General features: G+C 53.8%; 3 protein-coding genes across 3 annotated transcripts; 2 read left to right on the forward strand and 1 right to left on the reverse strand.

Moving 5' to 3' along the window:
- The first annotated feature begins 2,387 nt into the window (after positions 1 to 2,387).
- On the forward strand, positions 2,388 to 11,237 carry LOC100546061 (BPI fold-containing family B member 4-like). Its single transcript, XM_031556575.1, has 15 exons — positions 2,388 to 2,786; positions 3,324 to 3,438; positions 3,523 to 3,627; positions 3,834 to 3,989; positions 5,034 to 5,097; positions 5,420 to 5,483; positions 5,828 to 5,919; positions 6,678 to 6,851; positions 7,065 to 7,118; positions 7,392 to 7,559; positions 7,641 to 7,708; positions 8,905 to 8,947; positions 9,318 to 9,381; positions 9,561 to 9,637; positions 9,998 to 11,237. Exons 1-15 carry the CDS (start codon positions 2,672 to 2,674, stop codon positions 10,019 to 10,021), a joined length of 1,383 nt encoding a protein of 460 aa, XP_031412435.1. The 5' UTR covers positions 2,388 to 2,671; the 3' UTR covers positions 10,022 to 11,237.
- A 458-nt stretch (positions 11,238 to 11,695) lies between these two features.
- Positions 11,696 to 16,358, reverse strand: LOC100546217 (protein TENP). Its single transcript, XM_010722607.3, has 16 exons — positions 16,302 to 16,358; positions 15,966 to 16,082; positions 15,628 to 15,727; positions 15,255 to 15,359; positions 15,031 to 15,165; positions 14,589 to 14,634; positions 14,392 to 14,452; positions 14,130 to 14,221; positions 13,849 to 14,025; positions 13,680 to 13,721; positions 13,426 to 13,590; positions 13,192 to 13,259; positions 12,706 to 12,751; positions 12,412 to 12,475; positions 12,243 to 12,319; positions 11,696 to 12,004 (listed from the first exon to the last, which is right to left on the reverse strand). The coding sequence occupies exons 1-16, from the start codon at positions 16,321 to 16,323 to the stop codon at positions 11,954 to 11,956; spliced, it is 1,368 nt and encodes a 455-aa protein (XP_010720909.1). The 5' UTR covers positions 16,324 to 16,358; the 3' UTR covers positions 11,696 to 11,953.
- Positions 16,359 to 17,826: 1,468 nt separating this feature from the next.
- LOC104914087 (BPI fold-containing family B member 6) lies at positions 17,827 to 22,418 on the forward strand. Its single transcript, XM_031556508.1, has 13 exons — positions 17,827 to 18,322; positions 18,404 to 18,550; positions 18,949 to 19,012; positions 19,299 to 19,359; positions 19,626 to 19,717; positions 19,809 to 19,985; positions 20,083 to 20,136; positions 20,356 to 20,526; positions 20,679 to 20,746; positions 20,962 to 21,007; positions 21,662 to 21,725; positions 22,090 to 22,166; positions 22,279 to 22,418. Exons 1-13 carry the CDS (start codon positions 18,228 to 18,230, stop codon positions 22,315 to 22,317), a joined length of 1,155 nt encoding a protein of 384 aa, XP_031412368.1. The 5' UTR covers positions 17,827 to 18,227; the 3' UTR covers positions 22,318 to 22,418.
- The last annotated feature ends 1,623 nt before the right edge of the window (positions 22,419 to 24,041 follow it).

The following is a 24,041-nucleotide window of genomic DNA, read 5'->3' on the forward strand; positions in this document are numbered from 1 at the left end:
TGAGATTGTTTCTACCTCCTGAGTTCCATATGTAGGAAACTGCACAGGTGAGTGATCAGACACAGCCGCGTGGAGGGACGCCTCTGACGTCTGTCTGTTCATGCCGTGCTGCACAGCCAGCAGAGAGCAACGTGTGCCCCAGGTCAGCATGAGCCAGGGCCTTCCTGAGGCTCAGTGCTGCTATGGGTGCTCAGCACCTGCTGGGCTGCTGTGCCCTGGGAGCTGCTGAGAGCTGTGAGCACGGCTGGGGGTTTGGTGGCCCTAGGATGGAGCCTGGTCCTGACTGCAGGGCTCAGTGTCTTCGGCTCTGCTCTTATCTCCAGGAGTTTCCAGGTCCTGTTTGATCAGATCTTGCTGCTAGAAGCGAGCTGCTGAGCCCAGCTTTGGGATGATTCCTTCACTGCGATCTGAGCAGTCCCACAAACAGGATGGGGAAATAACTCTCAGCTATGCAGGGCTATGAGGCAGAGCGAGCAAAGCACTGAAGAGCATTGCTGCACGTTTTGGTGGTGGCTTCTGGACTGCGTTGCTGCTGCCCATCGCAGTGGTGGAGCCCTGCAGCGCAGCCCCTGCTGCACACACCGTGCTGTGCTCCCCAGGAGAGGGGAGAGCTGGGGCTTACAGCAGGTAAGCTGCGTTTTGGCTGCTCTGGAACCAGGCTGGGAGCTCTCAGTCTGGCAGCAGCCTGCATTAGTACCTTCTCCATATTTTCTCTTCCCCAGATGTTGCTCTAACAGCCTCACTCCATTCACTTGCCGTGCCGTTTCTATACCCGAGTGCTTTCTCCCTTTCCGCAGCGCTGCTCTCTTTGGCCGGCTCCTTTGTTTTGTTGACATCAGAGAAATCACTTTCCATTGACATTTGAGCAGAGCAGTTCCATTCATGCCCGCAGCAGCTGCTCACCACCCCACAAGCAGCAGGCAGTGTTTGCTCAGGGCAGTGCTATCAGAGGGCACAATTCGTGCCACCAGGTTTAGTTTTTTCCCCTCGAGAGACAGCGCTCAGTTTATGTGTATTCTTAATACGGAGCTTCTATTTCCCCTTTGAAGGAGTTTTATGGGCTGAGGTTACTCTTTCTTTTTATTCACCACGTAACAATAAAGCAGTGTTGTGCTCCCGCAGCCTGCAAACCTCCTGCACGTATCACAACCATAAAACCCCGGTGCTGTTATTCAAACTGGGGCAGAAGAATTATCCGTATTTTCATTCAGGTTGCTCACTCTTTTATTTTTAAGACACGTGTGTGGTTCTCCTACGGTTCTTAACGCTGGAGAATAAAAAATGGCAGATTTAATCACGTTGAATAACGTATATTTGTTTGCTTTAACACCGCTCTGCGAAGCGCCTCGGGGCTGCTCGGGGCATCCACGTGCAGCCACTCCGCAGCCCTTCTGCTTTCCAGCCTTTTTGTTGTGATAATCTCTTCCTGAGTTCCTTGCGATGCTTCATTTTAATACGTATTCCCTTGTCGCTGCGGAGCTGAGCTCAGCCTTCCTGTAAGTGACACCCGAAGCATTGCTGCGAGGGGAGAATGAGATCCAGGTGAGTGAGAGGAGCGAAGGGTGAGACTGAGCAGCAGAAACCCTGCAGAGAGGAGGACCACCCGTGCTGGGGCACAAAGCACACTGCCTTCTTGCAGCGGGAGGCACTGGGAGCTTGGATGCTGCTGTCCCAAAGAGCACAAGCTGCGACGGGAGCACACAACCCTAAGGGCAGCAGTGTGTGTTCCCCTGCCAGCTGCTCCCTGAGAGTGATGCTATCAGCTCAGCTTTGTTCTGCTGCGTGCAGCCCCGCTCTGCTGCACAGCACCGAGCAGAGCACCGATAGGATCTGCCCAGCCCTGCACAATGGAAAGTGCCACTGCACCCAGCCAGGGCCCGACCTCAGCCTCCTTTGGGCTCTGCTCCCGCAGCACTGCTGTGTCACACTGATGCTGCTGGCTTTGTGCATTTCTGTACAGCTGCCTTTCTCACTGTTATTCTTTGCAGATGCATTAGAAATCCACCCGAAGGTCAGTCTTAACAAAGCCGATGCTTATCAGCTTTCTCCAAGTTGCTTTTTTAATTATTTTTTAAAAAATTTTTGGTGAAGAAAATCGTTTTCCAACGCTGCATTTGAAACATCAATGAGCACTGTTAATCCCACAGCTCCTCAGGGTGGGGAGATCTGGTCCCGTCCCACCCCACAGCCCCATCATCCCCCGGTGTGATCTGTGTGCTGCAGCTCCCCCAGAAGATGGTTTCCTTCCAGCATGGGGATCCCACAGGTCACCACTTTGGGCACCTTTTTAAGGCAGAGAGGGGAAAAAGCAGTGCCCAGGTGAGTGCCCCAGGACGGGAAGGGAAGCTGCTGCTGGGAAAGGCAGCAGTGACGTGGTGCTGTATAAATCAGCAGCCTGGCAGCTGGGTGTTGCTGGCGGAGATGCAGGAGGTGCCCACTGCTGGGATGCGACGGCTGCGAGGAAAAGGTGTGTCCAGGTGGTGGCAAATTTGATATAAGGGCGGCTGCTGGCACTGCTGCTGCAGCACCAAAAGGCAGCGGGCAGGAGCCGGGTGCTGTGCAGAGCTGGGCTGAGACGGCATCTCCCAGTGCAGGTGACAGCAGAGCTGTGTCTTGCAGTGCCATCCCTGTCCTTTTGCACTGCTCGTGCCATTGCCTCCCCTGCTGCAGGATGATGAAACCGCTGAAGCTTTTTGGAATGGTCATCTTTTGGGGGCTGCTCTCTCCCACCCAGGGGGTTCTGTCCGGCCTGTCCTGCGCCGTCAGTCGCAGGGCCATGCAACAAGGTAATGGGAGTGGTGGTGGTCGCATGGGGCCGGTATGTGGTATAATCCCTGACTGCTGTCATCACTGTATGGTTCCTCAGGGCTGTAGGAGCCATTGCTGGGTTCACAGGGGAGGGAGACTCTCTGTCTCCAGGACAGGGGTGGCATTCTGCTCCAAATAGCCATGCAGAACTTTAGGATTCTGGATCCTTTCCTCTCCTCTTTGTCTTTGTTTTCATTTCCCTGTTAGAGCAGCTCATTTTTTGCCGACAGCCACGGTGAAGCTTAGCAGCCACCTTCATGTGCACAGTGCTCTGGCTTACTTCTTGTTGCTTCTGTTCCAAAAACAGACCAAAGGAAAGCAAAACCAATGCCCTCTGGAAGCGAGCAGCAAGCAATGGGCTGCAGCTCTGCCGTGCTCCTGCTGAGCCCAGTGAGGGCAGCTTTGTTATTAGGCATTACAAAACATCACCCTCCCTATTTGACCACACAGATGTTGGAAATGGCTCACACAGGAGTTTGGGGAGAGGTGGGAGCTCACACGGAGCTGTTTTGCAGTGCTGTCCGATACCATCATTCAGAACGAGCTTCTCCAGAAGCACCTGCAGGGCCTGGTGCTGCCGAACATGATGAGTGACGGGGGTCTGCTGAACTCCGCCATCACCATCACGGGGTGAGCAGGGCTGGGCATTGCAGGCAGTGCTTTGCCCTCGGGGTGCTCCGTAGTTTTGTGATGGCTGTTTGCTGCTTTTTGCAGGCTGCACCTGGAGAGGTCCCGAATGCCCATGCTGTCGATGGAGCTGCTGCCTGGGATTGGGATGCAGTTGGTCATCAGCGTGCGCCTGGATCTCAGTGGCAACTGGTGAGTGTGCACAGCTCCGAGATGCTGTCAGGTCTGCATGTGTCCCACGGCTTTGAGTCCTGCGTGGGTTCACCTATAATAAACCTACATGCAGCAGAGAATGGCTTGTGGCCTTTGCCACAAATTACTGATGATGGAGGTTTTGCTGAGCGTCTCTGGTGAGCGGAACAGATTCCATCTCTCAGCCTCTCATTTGCCTCTTTCAGCTTGACTGACCTTCTCTCCGAGGTAATTGTTATCTCCCTGGATGTGACCATTACCACAAACATCAAATGCTCAAGTTTCGAGTCGGGTGCAGTCCAGGTCATTGCTGATGACTGCTTCTGCGTTCTTGGTGCTGTAAGGATCAAGCTGCTCCCTGGGTAAGTGCCCATGGGTTGATATTTTCCACTGCCCTGTGCTTTATCCCATGATCTGGACTGGCTGCCAGAGCTGTGCCAGCAGAGCCAGAGAAGAGATTCCTTTCCTCCTGCCACTGCTGGTTCCTCAATGGAAAATTGGCTGTTGGAAGATGAGGGCTGACCTGCCTTGTTTGTGCATGGGCACGTTAAGATCTGAATGACAAGCTTTAGCATCAATTCCAACGCAGTTCTGTTAGACCTAGCTAATGAACTGATATCCGAGGCATGCTAACCTGGAGGTGGAGGGGGGAGGGTGCCAGGAAAGCAGCCCCACTGGTATGCCTTGCTCTGTTCTCCAGTCTTGCCCTTTGGCTGCTGTAGCAGAAAGATGTTGGGCATTTGATCCATCAGTCTGACCACTGCAGGGCTGTGTGATCCCATGCAAGTGTCCCCTCCGCAGGGGGTGGTTATGTGTATGCCCAGATGTTTCGTGGTGGATCCTCAGATGTGCCTGCAGGGAGAACTCTGCTATAAGTGGAGTGCTGCATGGCGAGACCACACCATCTGCAGATTGCAGCGCTGCTGTGTGTTCGAGCTCAGTAGTCCAGAAATGTATTGATTCTCAAGCTGAATGTCTCTGCACTGCCTGCAGGCAGCATATAACCCAGAGTGATCTATTTAGCAGCAGTGAGGGAATGCTTCACAGCAGATTTCTCCTCTTGTTATTCCACATGTAAATATTTTGTTTCCCATAGCTAACATGGAATTCACAGCAACAACACCTCCCCTTAACTACAGCACTGATTTAGATACCAGAGGGAGATGGCCAAGCTCAGGATACGCTGTGAGAAACTCTTTCCTTGCCCACAGTGGTGTCTGCACACTCCAAGTGCTGCAGCCATGAGCCCAGTCCTTCCTCCATGAGGCACACAGCCCTTCTGCTCATGGGACAACTGGGGCTGGGGCTGTGTGGACAGTGAAAGTCTTCTGCTCTGCTGCAGTGCCCGGGAGTTGTTGGTTTTTGGCTCTCATACATTCTCTTTTGTTTTCTTCCCTCCTTTTCAGCTTACTGTCCCTGTCAGTGCATGACACTGTGCTCAGTCACCTGACAGCAACTTTGCCTGGTTTGGTGAGTCTGAAATCTGCCTTCCTCCCCATAGCCAAAATGCTATTTTGAACTACTGGGGATAACGCACTGCACGGCTGCAGTGAGCTGTGGCATGGCCGTGCTTTGCTCCCACAGTGGCAGTGTGCAATGTGGGCAGCCTGGCTGCTGCTGGTACACTTTGCCTGAGGTGTCCCCAAGCAGCCCAGGGGACCTCCACCACCCCCAGCCCATCCCAGTGCCTGCTGGCTGCCCCATGGCTTCGTGCTGAGGCTCGGAGAGCCATCAGGGCTGCTGGGGCTGTGCAGGGCACCCATGAGCTGTCCTGTGTTGTGTTCTATCGCAGCTGTGTCCAGTGATAGATACTGTCTTCAACGTAGTGAACATCCAGCTCCTGAGCACTCTGGATGGTACGTCCCAGTGGAAGATGCTTGCTGTGTTTGGGTGGTGGGATGCACGCAGTCCTGTGCTGCCACCCCGGTGCTTTGGGGTCCTAAGAGCTCCAAGGGCAGAGACTGGCTCTGAATGAGAGCATCTCATGGCCTCGGGTTTCAACTCCTATCTTTGAGCTACATCCTCAGCTCATAACCCACAGAGTTTAATTTGGGGACGTTTTGCCAGTGCTGAGTGGCAGCAGTTTTACAGAGCTCCTCCAAGCTGCGGGTGCTCTGTGTGTGCTGCTCCCTCTGGCTGGGACCTGGGGCTGGGAGGAGCCGTGTGTTCCCTGACCATCACCAATGGTTTCCCCATGCAGTGGTGATCCCGGTTGGCTTGAAGGGGACGGTTCACTACCACCTGGCTGGCCCACCATTCACCTCCGGTTCGTCCCTGATGATGGATTTAGATGTAAGTGAACACTGGATATCAGTACCCTGTGCACCCCAGGCTTCATTCAGCACAACCAAACAGATGGGCTGTGCTGATGAGCTGTTCTGGGACTGCCAGCTAAACGTGCCAGCCCCTATCTGACCCCATCACCAGGTGATCGGGTGCTCTCTTTTGCTTTACTGGCAAACTTGCTGCATTCTGCCCACATTGTTTGCAGGCTGCATGGGATGAGCAGTTGCCACCCCCTTGCACTGCCTGAGTCTGTGGTGCAGTATTTTGCTTTTGCTGTGCACTCTTTGTGATGGGTGACAGCTACACCAAGCCAATGGATGCATTTTTTTACAGCTGCCTCATGGGGAAAAAGACTCAAAAAAACCAAACAGTAATTTCAAACAGGAGAAATTAAATAAACAGAGTGATGGCTCGCAAGAAGCAACTGGCAGGTGATGAGTAAGGGCTGAAAGAAGGCTGAGTGCTCCATTTTGCAGGGTAACAGTGCTCTGTGCTTTCTTTCGTGCAGATGTCATCAGGATTGGGCTTTGCTCCCACAGACAGAGTCAGTCTCCTTAGCAAATAGGTGGCATTAGTGCAGGTTCGTTGCAGTTGGAGCAATGCTCTGTAGGGTGAAATGGAGCAGCGGGCTGGGATTTGAGCAAAGCACACTCATTATCAGGGGTTTCAGTTACACACAGGTTTCCATCAGCTCCTTTGGGGCACTAAGTCTGGAAGGAACAGCTCTGTGTGCAGTGCAGGACCACGTTGCTGTTTGCTCACAGGGCACAATACAGGAAATGGGAGGCAGCATCATCCCCCACGACTCGTATGCCTCTGCCTTGCCCTGGCTGCCGAGCAAGCTTCTGATCATCGGTATGCGCCAGAGCTTCCTCAGCTCCATGCTGACCCTGGTGCTCCAGATCCAGCCACACACCTTCCCCTGCTCGTCAGAAGCTGTGAGTGCCGCAATGCTAAGATGCACATCAGCAGCCCTTCCTGCTGCTGGTGCCTCTCACGTGAATGAGTGAGTGGCACTGCTCTGCACTGGGGAGGCTTGGGACTGGCCCAGGAGTGTGAATCAAGCACCTGGGAGCAGGACATGGGAAGTGGGTGGGTGGTGCTGGGACCTGCAGGGTGCCCACCTGGGCTGTGTGCTTCTCTCCCTGCAGTTCTCTGGAGCCAACCAGCTGAGAGATTCCATCACAGCCCTTTATCCCACTGGGGTGAGTGACTTTGACTGGGTAAGCTTTGGGTAAGTCTTGCTGGGTCCGAGGCCATCTACAGAACGCACCTGGACAAACACCTGAGCCATCTCTGGTCCTCTGCAGCCTTGTGCTTCTGCTTCTTTCTGCTGTCTGGTTTTGTTCTCTACACTTGTGTAAATCTGGGCTTGTCCAAGATCTGCATAACCTCAGGGAAGCCCCACAGAGCTGTGGGGCTGTGTGTGTCCATGGGCTGAGTGCGGGCAGCCACCTTCGTGTCCCCCATCCCTTCAGTGCACCAACTGCCCTGCAGCCAGTACTCTGAGCATCCGTGTGGAGTCTGTGGGGAGCCCCATCCTCCTCTTGGAACCCAACAAAGCCACCGTTGAGCTGTCAGTCCTGCTCCAGGTGTTCATTAAGCACCGGGATGGGTCCATCATCAACCTGCTGCTCCTGAAGGCAGTAAGTGGAACACGAGGTGCACAGGCTGCCAGCAGGGATGGGGTCGTGGCATGGGCTGACCCTCTCACTGTCTGCTTGCAGGACCTCAGTCTGAACGTCCGCCTGTCGATCTCCAGGAGCAGCCTGATGCTGGCCTTCTCCCTGGGCAGGTAGCCTGTCCCCCCCTCTGGTGCCTGGCCTGGGGCTCTGCTGAAGCTCAGGGTGCAGGGGTGTGGGGACACAGCATGGCAGGAAGGGCAGTGCTTCCCACTGGGATGCCCTGAGCAAGCTGGAAGCAATGGGAGCAGGGTGCAGTGTGGGAGTTCAGCCCCATTCCAGGCTGCTGGAAGCCTCTCCAAGGCAATGCTGGCTCTGGAGCTGCTGTCTGGGCATTTTTCAGTATTTGTGGCCCCTGGATTTCCCAAACCTGAGAATTCCACACCTGAATGATGGCACAAAGTGGAGGAGTATTGCTCATCACAGTGATGGGAGAGTTTTAGGAGCACGGAAGGAAATCTGTGTCCACTTTATAACCAGGAGAGATGAGGCAGTCTGAAAAACTGTACCAGTGTCAGCTTGACTTTGATCCTGGGCAGCACTTCCAAGTGCCTGATGTTGGACGTGAGTGATAAAGGAGCAAAGGAAAATGCTATTGTTAGTGCCAGTCAAGGTATGATTAAAGATTGGGAAGCATTTCTTACAGCGTGAGGTCTGAGGAATTCAAGCCATTTACCTTGTCAAAGGGTTAGATTTAGAAGCAACATTGGCACAGCCCATATGCAGTGATACAGACAATGGAAATGCATCAAAGGGCTTTTAATTCAATAGACAAAGATATAACAAGATTCAATGGAAGCAGAAAAGAGAAACTCAAAGTGGAAATAAAGCAGAGGTTTTAGCTATGGAGATAACTGTGTGATTGCAATGACAGATTGGGAATTTTGGCAGATTCTCCTGAGCTCATGATCCTTATGTTTGGGCTGGGTGCTTTTTCTAGAAGCTCTGCTCTCAGCTATATATATATATGCTCTCAGCTATTTTCTAAGGTGAAAAGCTACTTGGGCACAGGAGAGGAGGGGGAAACCAAGAGCTTGTGTGCGCACTGCTGCCGTGCTGTTTCATTCAAGCCAGTGGAAATTAAGATTTTAACGTTGATTCATTGTTTTTCTTTTGCTCTTCTGCTCTCTTGCAAGTGTGGCAGTGCCTGCTTTTTATCCCAGGACACTGCAGTCCCTGTAGGGACGATGCTCACAGGAGTCCCTTGCCCATGGGCTGAGTAACGCAGCGCTGGGGGTGTGGGGGCTGGGGGCTGAGCTCCTGCTGCTGACCCACTGACTGACGTGCCATTGGCTTTTCCTTTCTGCAGACTTTCCCTCTTCTTGCAGTCATCTGACATTGGCATCAGTGATGTAAGTCCCCCACCAGGAGGGCCCTTCTCATGGGGTGTGGTGTCCATGTGCTGGGGTCTGAGCTATCAGCTGCAGCTCTGCACATCGTGGCAATGCTTTTGCTGCCTTTTATTATTCTTAATTAATTATTATTATTGTTATACCTTTTCTAATAATGCAAATGCAAAGGCTGAAGTCTGTGTTTATTCACCCTTGCTTGGGTTAAGCTCGCTGAGCTCCAGCTGAAATGTTATCCCTAGAATCTTCCCAAAGAAAGCACCAAATACAAACAGAAAGAAAAGTAGTTTTGATTAAAGAAAAGGCCACGTGCTGAGCTGAGCTCGCTGCTGCCGCACGCGCTGCTCATGGTGCTGTTCCATCTCTGCCTCAGATCTCCAACCTGAAGCCACACCTCTTTAAGCTGCTGGTGGAGACCTACATGCCAATTCTGAATGGTAAGGAGCCTGGGGCAGCCCTTGGTTTGGAGCACTTTTGTTGTGGAGAGGGGGTGGTTTGTATATGGCAGAGGGGTTGCTGTGTCCAAGCTGAGGCTGCAGCTGAATGCCCACCAGCCAGCTCTCAGCACTGGGGGCTGTGTGTCCCTGCACTGGGTTAGGCTCTGTCTGTCTCACAGCTGCTGCAGCCTCTGGGATACCCCTGCCGAACGTGTTCAGAATTCCTTTGATAACGGGAGAAATCAAGATCTTGTTGGTGAGTGTTGGACATGGCTCTGCCCTCCTGTAGGCATCGGTGTGAATCGGGTTGCTGGGGTTGTTTCTGGCACGTGGGTCCTGCTGTGGACGTGCTGCAGGGGCAGAATGTCCCACTGGGTTGGAAATTCCTGCAGCCCTTCGGAGCGGTGCTACACAAAGAGCCCCAAGTCATGCCAAACTATGAGCTCTGCAGAGAAAGGACCTGGGTCAATCTGGTGCCAACAGGGTGAACAGGAGCCAGCAGTGTGTCCCTGTGGCCAAGAAGGCCAATGGTGGCCAACAGGGGGACCAAGAGCCAGCAGTGTGCACTGGTGGCCAAGGAGAGGCTGGGCAGTGACGTGGCCATGTTACTTTGCAGGGAATATTGTTGATCTCCATGTGAGCCGTGCAGTGTGCAGGCAGCTCTGGAAAGAAAGAGGGAGGAGATCCGGTCAGGATGGAGCATTGGAACCAACATTTATCATCTTTCCTTTCCTAAACCTAATGTGAGGTTCTTGGTAATATTTAAGGCACTTTAAATTAAACTGGCTTACATGGAACTGAGATGCTTGCATAAGCCAACACCAGTTAGGCAGCTCTGTGTAGAAATATTTATTTAGAGAAATTAGGGTGAATTAGAGGTCACGGTTGTAGAAGTGGCATGTGATGCTGCAGCTGAACTGTTAAATTCCTTGAGAATTTGGTCTTTGGGAAAGTTGTTGTCAGTGTAATGAAGAAGTGAACTTTTTGCATGTGGCTCTCCAGTGTGGATCTCACCATCCGTGCTGAGAAAAGTCCAAAGCGCTGAGCAGGAGCTCAGGATACATTTGTCATTAATTCCTTCAGTAATAAACATTCATTCTTTTTTAAAGCTCAGAAGGAGGTTTGTGATGCTCTTGGGATGCCCCCCTGTGCCTCCTGCTGGAGGATCTGGCCCCCCTGTGACAGTGCTATGTTGGGGTTCGGTTTGAGATCTTCCATCCCAAATTTCTAACAACTCTCTTGGATTGCCAGTGGCTCTTGCTGTTGGGTTACCCTTTGCTAAAACACGTGTAGGAATCAGAATGAAACTGAATTTCCAAACCAACAGGCATCAGGTCCTGTGTCACTCAGGGCGCCCTAGGGCTGGATGAGCTCTGAGCACCCATGTCCCAGCTCAGTGGTGTGGGTCTGGCAGTGCCAACCTGGTGCCAGGAGGAGCTCAGGGCATGGTGACCCTGGCCTCTTGCTGCCAAGCTAATAAATGCTCTTGCTACTGCAGCCTACTCCTCTTGGGAAGCTAGGTTAAGATATATTAGTCAAGGAATAATGGTTGCAGCTCTACCAGCAAACTTTTATTAGGAACAGTTCCTGCTATTGCCAACCTCGAGCATTAAAATCATTAGTCAGGTCCCCAGGACGGGCATAGAAACCTTCAGGTTTTTTCCCTCCCTGCAATAAATCACACTGGCTTGTTTTGTTTCCTTTCCTATCCCCGACTCTCTGAAATATGAGGTTTTCAAGTGCTTTTCAGCTGCTCCAAAGGCTGGAAATGATGTGGACAGGGAAAGCAGATGGATGTGTAATTAACACAGCTCCGTGGGCTGGGTGCTGAGCGCACTGCGAGCGGTGTGGGCACTTCTCCTGGGCAGCACATGGGGACCCTATCCTCCCACCAATCATAGAATCACAAGGTTGGAAAGGACCTACAAGATTATCTAGTCCAAAAAATGACACACGGGGTCTGACCGGTGCTCCTGCCCACCCACTCTGCTACAGCTTTGCCAGAAGCACGTTGGAAACACGACCAGCTTTCAGGCTAATATTAGAAACCATTGTGCAGACGATCGGTGGGTTTTTTTTCTTCTTTCTGGCCCAGCTCACCAGTTTTTGGTTCCCATAGTAACACTAGAAGTGGAGGAATAGCCACAGAGTGTCTGTGGTGGGTAGGGGCGATGCTGTGCTGCATGGGGCTGCCTTGCATCCACAGAAATTAGTGGAATTTTGATGCTCCCTCGGTGAAATCGAAGGGCTGGGCATTGGTGCTGGCACTCACTGGGATGGAATTCATCCATCTTTTGGTACGTTGAGGGAGAAAATAGTCGATACCGTACAGGAGAATGCAATATTAAAGAGAAATGTTTAATTAAAGCACGGAATATTGTTACAATCCATCCTCCTCATGCACCAAGAATGCAAAGATCATGGTTGGAAGAGGAGGACTCTAATGCAATGTTATCCTAAACGTGAGAAAGTATTGTTTTACTTAAGAGATAAAATTCTTCCTGTTTTGTGCAGTGAAAATCCACAAAGCAAAGTGGTTTTCCACTGCTTTCACCCAAACATTGCGGCAGGTTCAGGCCATGGTGCTCTGCAGCTTCAGGTTGCATGGGACCAGGACGTAATCCTATAGACAGAGGGAAGCAGGCAGGGGCAGAGCACACCCTGCTCCTCCCAGAGCGTGCTTTTGGCTTGTGCTAATGTGCTTAGTGAGGAATGCCCATGCAAAGCAAAGGAGTGTGGTTCTGGGAGGATACAGCTCAGAGCTGGGAGGGAGGGAAGCGTCGGTCCTCTTTAAATCGAATATAGCAGGAGCAGCTTAAATGCCTTGTTGCAGGGAGCACTTTGCATGTGCTGCTCCTTACCTTGTGGATCACAACGCTGACGTCGGTGTAGGTGAAGCGGGACGGGTGAGGCAGGTGTACGCCTTCCCTCAGCACATCTGGGAGGAGAAATGGGGAAAGCAGGCTGGAAGTCCCCAGCAGAGCACTGCCCTGTGCCCAGTGCTGCCTGCAGGACATGCCTGCTGCTCACCATCCATCCATGCCGGCACCTGCTGGCACACAGGGGCCAGGAACAGCTCCTCCAGCAGTGCAGCCTGCAGGGCGAAATGGAGCAGAGTCAGCTCCAAAGGGAGAGGGAAAAGGCTGGGGCTGGAGGCAGTGGGGTCCTGGTGTGCTGCCACGAGCACTGTGAGCACATGCTGCCCTGCTGCTGGCCCAGCTGGGATGTCTATGGTGTGAGTTGGCTGAGGATGGCTGGGCTCAGCGCAGTGCCGTTACTGGCCTGACCATGCTCCACTTCCTGGGGGGTTCTTGGGGCACCTACCGGCACCAGGCCCACATTGGAGGCAGCCAGGCTGAGCTCAGCATCCCTGCAAAACAAAAGGCAGCACAGCTGTTGCTCAGCAGCCCTTTGGCCCAGTGGCTGGGCAGTTTTCCTGAAGCACCTGTGCTTGGTGACAGGCAGAGGCTCACACACTGGGCAGTGCCTGGCCAGCATCCCCTGCAGCCAGGCACCTCCCAGCTGGCAGCGGCACTGCCTTTGCCCTGCACACAGCAGCATGGAGCTGGCGGTGTCTGGCCCTAGGGCGGCAGTGAGGGTTTGCTGCGAGTCATGGGATGCTTGGGGTGATGCACAGCGGCGGGGCACTGTTTCTGTTTTCCTCTCACCACTTCCTTTGGGCTAGAGCTACATCTGCAAAGACAAGCTATCAGAGCTAAGGAATTCCTCGGACTGCTCTGCCTCTCCCATCCCATGCTATGGCTGTGCCGTCTCCCCTGCAAGGCTGCAGAGCACAGCCAGGCTTGTTACTCTATCACTGCTGTGGAGATCATCATCCGTGTGTCAGAGACGCTGAGCTGCAGTCCTGCGGTCACATCCTGCGAGGAGAACAGGGACAGAGTGAGCAAATGGTGTCACTCCGGATCGGAATGCTGGGATGCAACGAAACTGTCTGTGTGCTGCCGCTGCAGTGCACTGCTCACGCCCTGCTCACGCAGGAGACCGATGTCACAGGGTGCCGTGGCCACTGCAGTGCTCACTCACCGCGCTCACACTCAGGAAGCTCTGGAAATCGGGTGAGCCCGCCCCGATGTGAACAGTGAGGAAGAGCTTCAGAGCTGCCCGGCCTTCCTCCAGCATCACCCGAGGAGAGCTTCGGAGCACGGCGCTCAGCATGATGGGCAGGTCCTCGTGGTACAGGGAGCCCACCTGCGGGGATATGTTTCCAGCCTGGCTGTCCTGTGCTGTGGGGAGGGCAGTGGGGCATCGCCCCATGGCAGCAGGACACAGCCACGCACCTGAGTGATCTTCTGTGCCAGCGTGGCAGTGGTCAGCACGCTCTGGAAGCCAAGTGCAGCCTATCAGCTGAGGTAAGAGCACCGGGGGTGATGCGGTGTGGCTCCTGGGGGTGGGGGCACAGCAATTGCTGTCGTTGTGTCCTTCCCTCCTCCCTCGCCTGCTACTCACAGGGATGGTCATGTTGAAGGCTCCGGCCCGCTCCAGGCTGAAGTAGAGGCTGGTGTAGAAGTGCTCAGACAAAGCCAGGATGAGATGGGAAGTGCTGGAGCTTGCCAACTCAGGCACGCTGAAGGGCACGGGGCTGACCGGCACGGGGACAGCTGCCCCCGCCACTTGGAATGTTGTCTGCAGAGACATGGGGAGGGGAAAAAGGGCTGGGGGTGCTCAGGGCATGCTGCAGGAGGTGCAGTGTGCAGCACGGAGGTGGGTGCTGCAGAGCCCTGTGTTACCTGCAGGGACAGGGCAATGCCCTGCTTGGAGAACACGGGGGCAGCCAGCGGCAGGTACTGGAGCTGGCAGCTGGGGGTGACAGGAAACAGCGCTGCAGAGTGAGCAGAGGAACACTCAGAGGGGAGCAGAGGTGGAAGGCTGTGCCAGTGGCCCTCCTGCGTTTCCCGGATAAATGGAATTCAGATGCAGGATTCATTTCTCATGATGTTCCGCCCTCCCCACTCCCAGATTTCTGGTGCCTGGAACTGCAGCACTGCTCACCTGTCAGCGACATCAGCTGCTCATTTGGAAGAAGGAGCAACTTGGAGACATCCAAGCAAAGCTACAGGATAAAGAACAAACCCTGAGAGGTGGGAGATGAATGCAAGGGCTGCCAGCACTGTCCCTGGGTGCATCTGCTGCAGATCTTTCAGAACTTTGTCTCCTGCTGCCTCCTGTCTGTGCAGATGTTCTCTTACCTTATCGACATCCACCTCTTTGTCCAGGATGGATCTGGAGGACTTGCTGGATGAAAACAGCAGAACAGAGGAGGTTAGGCAGCACCAGCTGGGCCAAGGGACCCAAAAGGTGTTCAGAGATGTCGTTATCATTACTTTCAATCATCTGTTAAACTGTGACTATAGTATGGAACCCTACTTGTGCTAAAAATGTTCCTGCTCAGTGCTTGGAAACATCTGCTCCCTTCTGAGAGAATAAAACTCTATTAAAAGAGAGGTGAGGACAATGCCGCAAACGGAACAAAGCTTCTGCCTTGAGGCTAAAGCATCTGTGTTAACCTCTGTAACCTTTTAGGTCAGCGCTCAGCTCTCGGTCCTTCCACCTTCCTGCACAGCAATGCTTTTTGCTCAATGTCTTTTTCCCTATTCACCCAACCGTGCGTCAGGGAAACTTAGAGCCGACCTTTCTGCCTCCCTGGTGCTCTGTGCATGCACAGTGGGTCTGCAGGCAGAGGTCAGCAGTTGCAGGTTGCCATCGGGTCCCACGTCCACGTGGAGGTCAGCCTGGATGGAGATCCTCGCCGGCATGGGCACAGCACTGCGGGGGGAGGCAGAGCTGAGGCTGCCCCATGGTGCTGAGCCGTGCTGTTGCCCCACTGCCCCACTCTGTGGGTGGATGTGACTCACTGCAGGGGTGCGATGCGCAGCTCCACCTCGATGCCCAGCCGCAGCCCGGCCTCTGGGATGAGCGACAGCCACAGGTCAACCAATTTTACAGAGGTAATTCTCTTCCTGTTCGAGGAAATGTGGGTGTAAGGAGCCCCGTGCTGCTCCTGCCCCACGGTGTATGGGATTGGTGCGTCACACCTGAGGGTGGCACTGGGGCCAGTGCCATCGGATCCCAAAGGTGGAGCCAGGAGCTTGCTTCTGTATAGATGTTTTAAACTTTAGTGTCAATTCCCAGGAGGTTTTTACCTTTTTCTAAAAATTATTTTTATTTTTTTACAAAACCTCCATGTGAAGCAGCAAAGCCCTGAGCGAGGCAGAGCCAGGCACTCACCTGCTGGGGTCTGTGGAGCCAAGGAACAGGTCTGAGGCTCTCCGGGCCATCAGGTCCCGTCTGAGGGCCACCTCTGCATGTGGCTTTGAGACTTCAGCAACTGTGAAACAGGGCAGACACCTTATGAGATGCTCCCAAGCCTGCGATCCCATGCACAGGGATGGATGGACTGAAATCTGCCCGAGAGGTGTACTTCCCCCTCTTCCTAAACCCCACTGTTAGCAGATGATGGCTGAAAACGATCCAATTCATGGCACAGCAGTATCAATGTCCTGTCCCACTGACTGGCAGGAAGGTGTCCCCCCCACCCTATTGCAATCTGAGGGCTGCATACTTACGGTAGCTCAGTCCCAAGGGTGTGAGGATGCCCCCACAGTCGGGGGCCCTGGTGGGCTGCACAGGGTCCAGGAAGGCCAGGATGGCACCCGTGGTGCAGAGCAGGAGCACAGCACTGCCTGCAGGAAGGGGACGTGAAAAGTAGTTTGGAATTGCTGATATACCGTAGGTTGTGATGCTCTTAGAGTACAAAGAGAAAAACTCAGTGAGTTCAGGCACCCCAGCACCATGCATGTCTGTGTCAGCCTTAGCAGAAGAGGACCTCTGCTCAGCACCGATGCTCAGAGACCCCCCAGGTACGGGCTCACATCGCTCTCACTGTGTGAACGCAGCTTTACCTTTTCTGTTTGCTTTTCCCATCCTCCTGAGTCCGTCTGTGTCTTGCTGTGGCTGCAACAAGGACTTGTGCTGGCTTTATATATCTGCCTAACTGGGGCCGGGAGGGGCAGGGATTGGTGGAGAGGGCTGGATGGGGTGCGCTGAGCGGCAGGGCTTTGTTTTCTATGCCATTTTTATTGTCTCCCACAGACCTGATTACTTTGGCCATCGACCCAGCAGGGTGACATATGGAGCAGCAGGTGCTCGGGCAGCTTGCCTCCATTGTGGGGCTACTGAGAGCACAAAGAAAGGTCCCAGCTCCCAGCTTGGAAGCATAGCCGCTGCCGGAGGGGCTGCTGAGCCTTACTGCAGCATTGGTAATCCCAGCAGCACAAGAGATGTATTTCTGGTGTTACCATCATCTAGAAGGGCACAAGTGCGTGAGGCTGAGCTGATGGGAGAGGAGGGTGCTGTGGTGCTTACATGTGGGTGTTCTGCTCCTCTAGAGCTGCTCTGGACCTGGCAGTCCCCATGGAGGCTTATTAATGGGATGTCAGCTTCTAGCAATGACTGAGCACGAAGGTGTCTCCCTGGTGTGATGGGCTCCTCAATGGGAGCCATCTATAAATCCTGCTAGATGAGATGTAAATCTCCCTGACTGCGCTTAGAGCTACTGAGTATATCACGGCGGGAGGTAACGACAGATTAAGCCCCATGACATGTTTTATATGGAGATGAAAAGAAGAAATAAATTCCGTGGTGCTGCAGGATCCCAGCAGGGCGGGCTCTGGATGGCACAGGAACAGCCACAGCCTGCCTGGGGTTCCCCTCACTGCCCCCAGGTCCTCCCCTGGCACTTGCAGGAGCTCTGCCAATGTGGGCAGCAGGTGGCTCATCCCAAGGGACAGTCACATCCCGTCTGTGTCCCCAGAGGCACAATTCACCATCACCCTTCTAGCCAAGCAGATCAGTTTTTCTCTTTCAGATGCCACGTGTGAAGCTCTGTGGGCCCTTCCTGAGTTGAGCAATAGTCAGGAGCTCCACCCTTCACCTGCAGCTCTGGTGCTTACCCCGACCTTCAGGTTACTGGTGAAATTATTTGTGTTGGAAGATGGCAGAATCACCGAGGGATTAGTTTTCCATCACAGCAATTACCCAGCTCCTTAATCTGTTGTTTTCTCCTCTTTCTCAGCCAGGGCTCTGTATATAAGGGCTGGCAGGAGCTGCCTCCAGCCGATTGCCTCTTTGTGTTCCTTCAGCCTCCAGAGCTGGATGCACGCTGTGCCATCCATGACCATGCTGTGGTACGTTTTGCTGCTGGGGGGCTGCCTGTCAGCTTCACAAAGTTCTGGGCGCCCCGGGGCCATCCTTAGAATGGACATTGGAACCATCAGCCGTGGTAAGCTGGGGCAGGGATGCAGGGATGCGTGCTTGTTGCAGCAAGGATTTGTTACCAACCCTGTTCTATGGAGCTGACGAGTTCCCTCTGCTCCAGCACTGTCTCCCCCCCAAACTGGGGCATCAGTGCTGAGCCTCCTGTGTGAATATTCCAGCGGTCTCCACTGTGCTGAATGAGAGTGATGTTCTCCAGAAGCTGATAGAGGAAGCGACAAAAAAAAGGCAACCACGAAACCCATCAAAGGCATCTCCGGGTGAGTGATGCTCGGCAGCCTTTCACCGGGAGCCTGAATCTGGAAATCAGAAAATAAAAGCAGAAGGTTTGGAAGTGTCAGCCCGGAGGCAGAAACAAATCACTCCCCGCTAACAAGCGTGATATTAAAGGCGGTGATTTTCTGCATGGCTGTGTCTGCAAAGGGGAAACTATAACTTAAAGGCAACAAAGCTTGTTGGCTCCTACTTCCAGCTGGGAGGGAGTGGGAGGGTTGCTTGTCCAGCAGTACACCTCTCCCTGTGCTTTTCCTCTCTTTTCCCCCAGGCTGAAGGTGATGGAGCTCTGTGCCATGGAGGCAGCACTGTGGCTCTCACCTGGTGTGGGGGTCTCTATGGCTGTGCTGGTCCGGATGACCCTCATGGGGAAAAGGTGGGGGAATGGCAACACATGGGAGCTGCTGGCTGCCAGGGGAGTGGCTTTCCTGTACTAATGACGTTCTGTTCTGTGCAGCTTTATAGGAGGAAAAATGGAAATCTCGATGGCTGCCAACCTGAGCACCAGCAGTCGGATGATGCAGGACATGCAGGGCTGCCCCCGGCTCAGCACCAGGCACTGCCACGTGGCACTGATCCACAGCTGGGCCAACCTGCCCCACCGGTGAGGGGAGCCAGTGCCCAGGAATGGGGTTCTGCAAAGCTCAAACTCTTTTCACTACAAATATTCATTTACTGAAGGCCCTGTTTTTTTTCCAGTATGAAACCCCAGCTGTTTAATGGTTGAATCCAGGCTGGCCCTATCTATGTCACTCCATGCAGCACCCATTTTTGGCCAAAGTCCTTGTAGAAATTCTGTGCTGCTTTCAGGCCTCGAGACTTTTAGCTTGTTTAAAGCCAAAAGATGGCATTCCTGAGAAAAGCTTTCTATGTAGGGAAATATCTTCCACTGCACGCCATGCCAGCTGGGTGTCCTTAGCACCTGACTTCCTGGCATTTCAGTCCGTAGTCAGCACCCACTGCCTCACGGCTCTGCCGGCTGATGGTGTGTTCTCTGCCCAGCATGCTGCCCTTGATCATGAGCAAGTTCCTGGATAGCACCCTCCAGAAAGCGCTACATGGCCTGGTGAGTGCTGCCCGGTGCTGCACAGCATCTCCTTGGTGTGCTCTTACCCCTGTTCCTGCTCTGCTGCTGCTGCTCACTGCTCCGGTGGAAGTGGATCAGCTGGTGGGTGTGTGAGGGGATGCTGGATATGGGCATAACTCAGCCAAGGTGAGCCTGTCTGGGTAATTAGGAGCAGAGGGTGTCAGTGCCTTAAGGCAGGAGCTGTGCAAGCCTGACTGCCACAGAGCTGTGTTCCCCTCCGAGCTGCCATGCACGGTGCTCTCACATCTCTCTTTTCACCTTCCAGCTGTGTCCAGCCATGGCCATGGTGCTCGACCTGGTGAATGCAAAGTTTGCCACCATGATGTGTAAGCTGGCACCTATCCACGCGTCCACCCACCCATCCACCTCTCCATCCACCCCCTCACCCCCCGCCCATTAAGCCCTTGTGTCCATCCCAACCCCACACCTGGGTCGGACTCGGGTCACTCCCCAGTGGGGCCACATGTGTGTCCCTGTTCAGGCCTGGGAGCACATGGCATCACCTGGCATCTCCAGCACTGGCAGGGAGGGAACAGCATGAGCTGTAGTGCTGCCAGCATGGCTCTGCTGAGCCCCCCCTGTCTTCCTGCAGATGCAATCCCTCTGGGCAACGCTGGGATGCTCCAATATGCCCTGCTGAACCCCCCCATGGTGAGAGAAGCTTTCATCCAGCTGGAGCTGAAGGTCAGATGCACCTGGTCCAGTGTGCACAGCCCAAATACAGACCCTGGCAGCGTACATTTGCTGACATGGCTCTGTCCATGGGTCCTTTCAGGCCACTCTCCACAGCAAGGAGGGAGAGGAGGTTGCCCTGCACTCAGAGCTGCCACCTCTCACTTCCCTCCCACCGAAGAGGGAAGCAGCCACTCAGCTCATCCTGGCTGCGAGCTTCCTGAGTGCTGAGCTCTCCATCATGCAGGCATTCTTTGGCCTGAACATTACCAATGGCATGGTGGGGTAACACCATGAGGCTGCTGCCTTCTGCAACCCCTCCCCACATTGATCCCCTCAGCTGCATGTCTTACATCCCTCTGACACTTTCTCAACAGGTTCTGGGGCTTGTCCCGCTGGTGACCACGATGCTGGGAGCCCTCATTCCTGAGGTGGGTGGACTTCATGCAGTCCCGCTGCTCTCTGGCCATCTCAGGACACTGGTGGTGCAAGTCAGTTTTGTGCTTCTTGTGTTTTATTAACAAAAGTGGTATGAATAACACTGCCTGGTCACCATGAATAGTCCTGATGCTCAGCAGTCACCAGTACAATCCCCAGGGCAGAGAACTGGGAAGGAATGGGAATGTCACCCTCTTCTTTGTTTTCCCCAGATCTCCAGCATGCTGCCTCCATCACTGCCAGTGGTGATTGAAATGCGAGAGACCCAACCACCGCTGGTGACAATAACCCCAGAGAAAAGCACCGCGCACCTCTTCAGCACTGCTGAGTTCTGGGCTTCCAGTCCTGGCTCTGCTCCTGGATCCCTCTTTGTCCTGGATGTGGTGAGCTGAAGCCTTTGGCAGCGTTGGTGGGATTTGGTCACTACTGCAGAGGGGCAATAGGAGGCGTGGGTGAGGGGCTGGAGCTGCTTCTGGGGACCTGCTTACATGCACACATATCCCAAAGGGGACCTGCTCCCCTTTTCTCCCTGCAGCACTCTGAGCTGGGTGTGCGGTTTGCTGTCGCAGAAGAGAGGCTGCAGTTCTCCCTGACACTGCATAGGTAACAGCACAGGTCTGCCTGCCCAGTGCCACCAGCAGCAAAGAGGCAGTGGGGCAATGGTGCAATGTGTCTCGCACCTAGCTGGTGCACTTCCATCTCTCCTCATGGGTTTTAGTGGCTGATACTAGCAGCTATGGGGGTCTTGGAGGAGTGTGAGCTGAGGCTGGAGGGGTGCTGCAGGGCAGGGCGGTGACCTCATGCTCCTGTCCTCGCAGTCTGTCCCACGTGGCTGTGATGAGCTCCTCCATCGGTGCGTTCAATGTGAGTCCTGCAGGGTGTGGGCACAGCTTTACTCTGTGGGTCTGAGCGCTGCTGGGCTCGAGAAGGATTCCCCCCCCCAGAATCCAACCCCGTTTCTTTCATTATTAATAACAAATTTATTGAAACGTTAAAGAAAGCCAAATTGAATGCTGAAGAAGAAAATTTGAAGGGAAGATGTTGTAAACAATAAAAGAACTCTCAAAACCGTTTGCCCACAAATGCTCAGACCCTTCTCCCTGCTCACAATGCACTGTGCACTCCTGGGAGGTCTGGGCCATAAATGACAGCTGGGCTGCCCCACACCATGTATGCTGGGTGCTCAAGTGCCCCAATCCTGCTCCAACCCCATCAGCAGAGCCACACGGGGGGTGGTGGTGAGCAGGGTCTGTCTGTCTGCATGCGGCTGGGTGGTGAGGAGGAGGCACCGGGTGCCCACAGTGCTGCAGCTGTGGGGAAGGAGAGACTTTCTGACAGCTTGCACTGAAATTTAGAAATTCTCTAATGTTCCCATTCATCTCGGGGTAGCGGGGGGGGGCTGTGCAATTTTCCTGTGATTTGAGGCCGCACCGGGGGAATTAATGGAGGGGAGCCTGACAGGTGCGGCTGCCGGCGTTCGGAAAGATGGGCCACGTCCATCACCACGCTGTGTTCCAGGTGCTGCCGCTGAGAGGAGTCCTGGCAGACATTATTCATGTGGCTTACGTGCCATCCATCAACAGTAAGCATGCGATGGCTACAGTGGAAGGCTCGCGTTCTGCACAGGGAAAATGGTCCTCATTTCTTTGCCAATAGAATGTTGTTATCTGCTTTTGGAAACGGCATTGGCTGGCTGGCCTTGCCCTTGGGGGCAGGGAGTGATGGGCCTGGGAGAGCTGCAGGTGGGGCAGTTATCCCATGGCAAATTATCATTAAAGCAGCCTGCCATAGAGTATCCATTCATCTGCTGAACTCCTACGAAAGTGTGCCAAGGGATGAGATCTCATTTGTGCTGCTGTACCCAGCCCTGTATGCCAGCACTGCCTGCTGTCCCCTGGGTCTGGTCCCCACATTCTGCCCCTCATACCCTCCCCCACCACTTGCAGGAGCACTGCGAGGAGGGGTCCCACTGCCCCCACTGCTGGGCACCCCATACCGGCGTGTGGAGCTCAGGAGGATGCAGGTAGGCACAGCATGGGGATCCAGGCACCCTTGGTGGCTGAGCCCTCATCCTTCACATCCATTGCAGTGGAGTGATAGAACTCTGCCTGTTGCTTTTTCTCTTTAACCTGCAGGGTGGGCTGGTGCTGAACGTGCCTGTGGTGGAGTCCTGATGCATGAGGAGGGATGGCTGCACTCAGTGGATGGGAGGGGGCTGCTCTCCTGGGGGTTTCTTGCTCTCCCCTTGGCTTTTCAATGTTTTGACTCTCTGAGCTAAAATAAAGACAGCATGTTGCCTAGTGATGGACTCCAGTATTGCTGGGAGTGCCAGAAGGGGTGCAGGTTGGATATTAGGGGAAATTTCTTCTCCAAAAGAGCAGCGATGCACTGGCACAAGTTGCCCAGGGAGGTGGAGGGGTCACCATCCCTGGAGGTACTCCACAGTCATGGGGATGTGACACTTTGGGATGCTGTCACTGGGCAGGTTGCGGTGTGCTTTAGTATTTCAGGAGCAAATCCTGCCACAGCCATCGGCTGCAGTGCAGGTATTGATTCTGAGTGTATTGCTCATTTATTGCTGGATAATTACGTGTCATTAGGAGGTCAATAAACAGCTTTGATCCCCATTGCATTGAACCAACATGAGTTGAACATTCGTTCCCGGTGGCAGGTGGCCGGTGTGGAACTAAGGTTGTATTTGAAAAAAAAATCACTGCTTTTTAAAGAAATTGTCCCAGAGGGCACCTCACTGCAAGGCTGGCTCTGAAAATCCCATTTGTTTTCCTGTGTGTGGTGCTGGGTGCTTGGGGGGAATGATCTCAGTGCGGTGGGCAGCAGTCACAGCTCCCTGTGAGGATGGCTGTTATGGTGCTGTTACAGTTCCTGCCCTCCTCAGAGCCATGTGAACAGTCCCAAGGCCAAGCTCATATGAAAAAAACAGAGAAAAAGCTTTTCCTTATTGTTCTTGCGTTAGCTAATACAGGACCAAAGCCTTTGGGTTTGGATTTCTCTAAGATGAAATACAGATGAATGCAGCTCTCTCTAAGGAGAAACCAGAGCTGTGCATCTCAGGTGGCACCCATTTAGCCTGCCATAAAGCATGCCATACAGTGCCAGGCCATGGTATCACGTAACACGTTGCAGCCTGGGATGGCTGCTGGGTGCAGCGTAGAGCCATTGGGCCCCTTCCTGATCTGGGAACAACGCAATTCCTTCTGTGCTGGGGCAAAAGGGAAAGGGGATGAGGGCCCTCACCTCAGTGGAGAGGGGAGCCCATGTGCTGACACCAGCTCCATCAAATTGAGATATCCCAAATCTGTTGCAGTCCCAATAGCCCATTTCCCCACCTTGTCAAGGTATTGCCCACCTGCAGATGATGCCTGCTCTGCTCACATCAAGATCTCCAAGGCTGGTTGGGACTGCTGCTGCCCACCCTCACCCCTCATCTCCCCGCTGATCCAGGCATCAAAGCGATATTCATCCTTTTTCTTCTCCCTTTGTTCTGCTTTACTCTGTGTGTCTGACTTCCCATGCTGATTTGGCTCCGGGTTCTGCAGGCTTTGAGAATTGCTTTGGTGAGAGCTGGACCTTGAGATGTCTTTCTCTTTATGGGAACCTGCGTTGGTTTATCTAAAATATTTGGTCGTCAGAGACCTCTGCGTTCAGCAGTGCGAAGCCCCGTTGCAGTCAGGTCTGAAAGGTCACTGCACAGGAGCTATTCCCAACGCCCAGCACCGCGTGTTGACCATCACTGGGTCTTTCTTTACGGTCAGTCAGCCTTCCTAGCATGATTGATTGCCAAAGAGTGAAGCGGTTCAGCAGGGATGACAACGTGATACCATCTTGTTAACACTCTCTTCCATCTTATCAAATGCCACGATCTGGCAGTGACAGCCTG

This window comes from Meleagris gallopavo, chromosome 22 (assembly GCF_000146605.3).
Source record: "Meleagris gallopavo isolate NT-WF06-2002-E0010 breed Aviagen turkey brand Nicholas breeding stock chromosome 22, Turkey_5.1, whole genome shotgun sequence".
Taxonomy (NCBI): Eukaryota; Metazoa; Chordata; class Aves; order Galliformes; family Phasianidae; genus Meleagris; species Meleagris gallopavo.

What these genes read in the sequence shown, in the direction of transcription:
- LOC100546061 (XM_031556575.1), top strand. Translation starts at nt 2,672, where the DNA reads ATGATGAAACCGCTGAAGCTTTTTGGAATGGTCATCTTTTGGGGGCTG. An exon ending in AGGATCAAGCTGCTCCCTGG is followed by an intron (nt 3,990 to 5,033) that starts GTAAGTGCCCAT and finishes CCTCCTTTTCAG; the next exon opens with CTTACTGTCCCTGTCAGTGC. An exon ending in CAGCAACTTTGCCTGGTTTG is followed by an intron (nt 5,098 to 5,419) that starts GTGAGTCTGAAA and finishes GTTCTATCGCAG; the next exon opens with CTGTGTCCAGTGATAGATAC.
- LOC100546217 (XM_010722607.3), bottom strand. Translation starts at nt 16,323, where the DNA reads ATGGGAAAAGCAAACAGAAAAG. An exon ending in CTGCGCATCGCACCCCTGCA is followed by an intron (nt 15,166 to 15,254) that starts GTGAGTCACATC and finishes CTCCCCCCGCAG; the next exon opens with TGCTGTGCCCATGCCGGCGA. An exon ending in ATCTCCACAGCAGTGATAGA is followed by an intron (nt 12,752 to 13,191) that starts GTAACAAGCCTG and finishes TTTGTTTTGCAG; the next exon opens with GGATGCTGAGCTCAGCCTGG.
- LOC104914087 (XM_031556508.1), top strand. Translation starts at nt 18,228, where the DNA reads ATGGAGCTCTGTGCCATGGAGGCAGCACTGTGGCTCTCACCTGGTGTG. An exon ending in TGGGCCAACCTGCCCCACCG is followed by an intron (nt 18,551 to 18,948) that starts GTGAGGGGAGCC and finishes TTCTCTGCCCAG; the next exon opens with CATGCTGCCCTTGATCATGA. An exon ending in CCCTCTTTGTCCTGGATGTG is followed by an intron (nt 20,527 to 20,678) that starts GTGAGCTGAAGC and finishes TTCTCCCTGCAG; the next exon opens with CACTCTGAGCTGGGTGTGCG.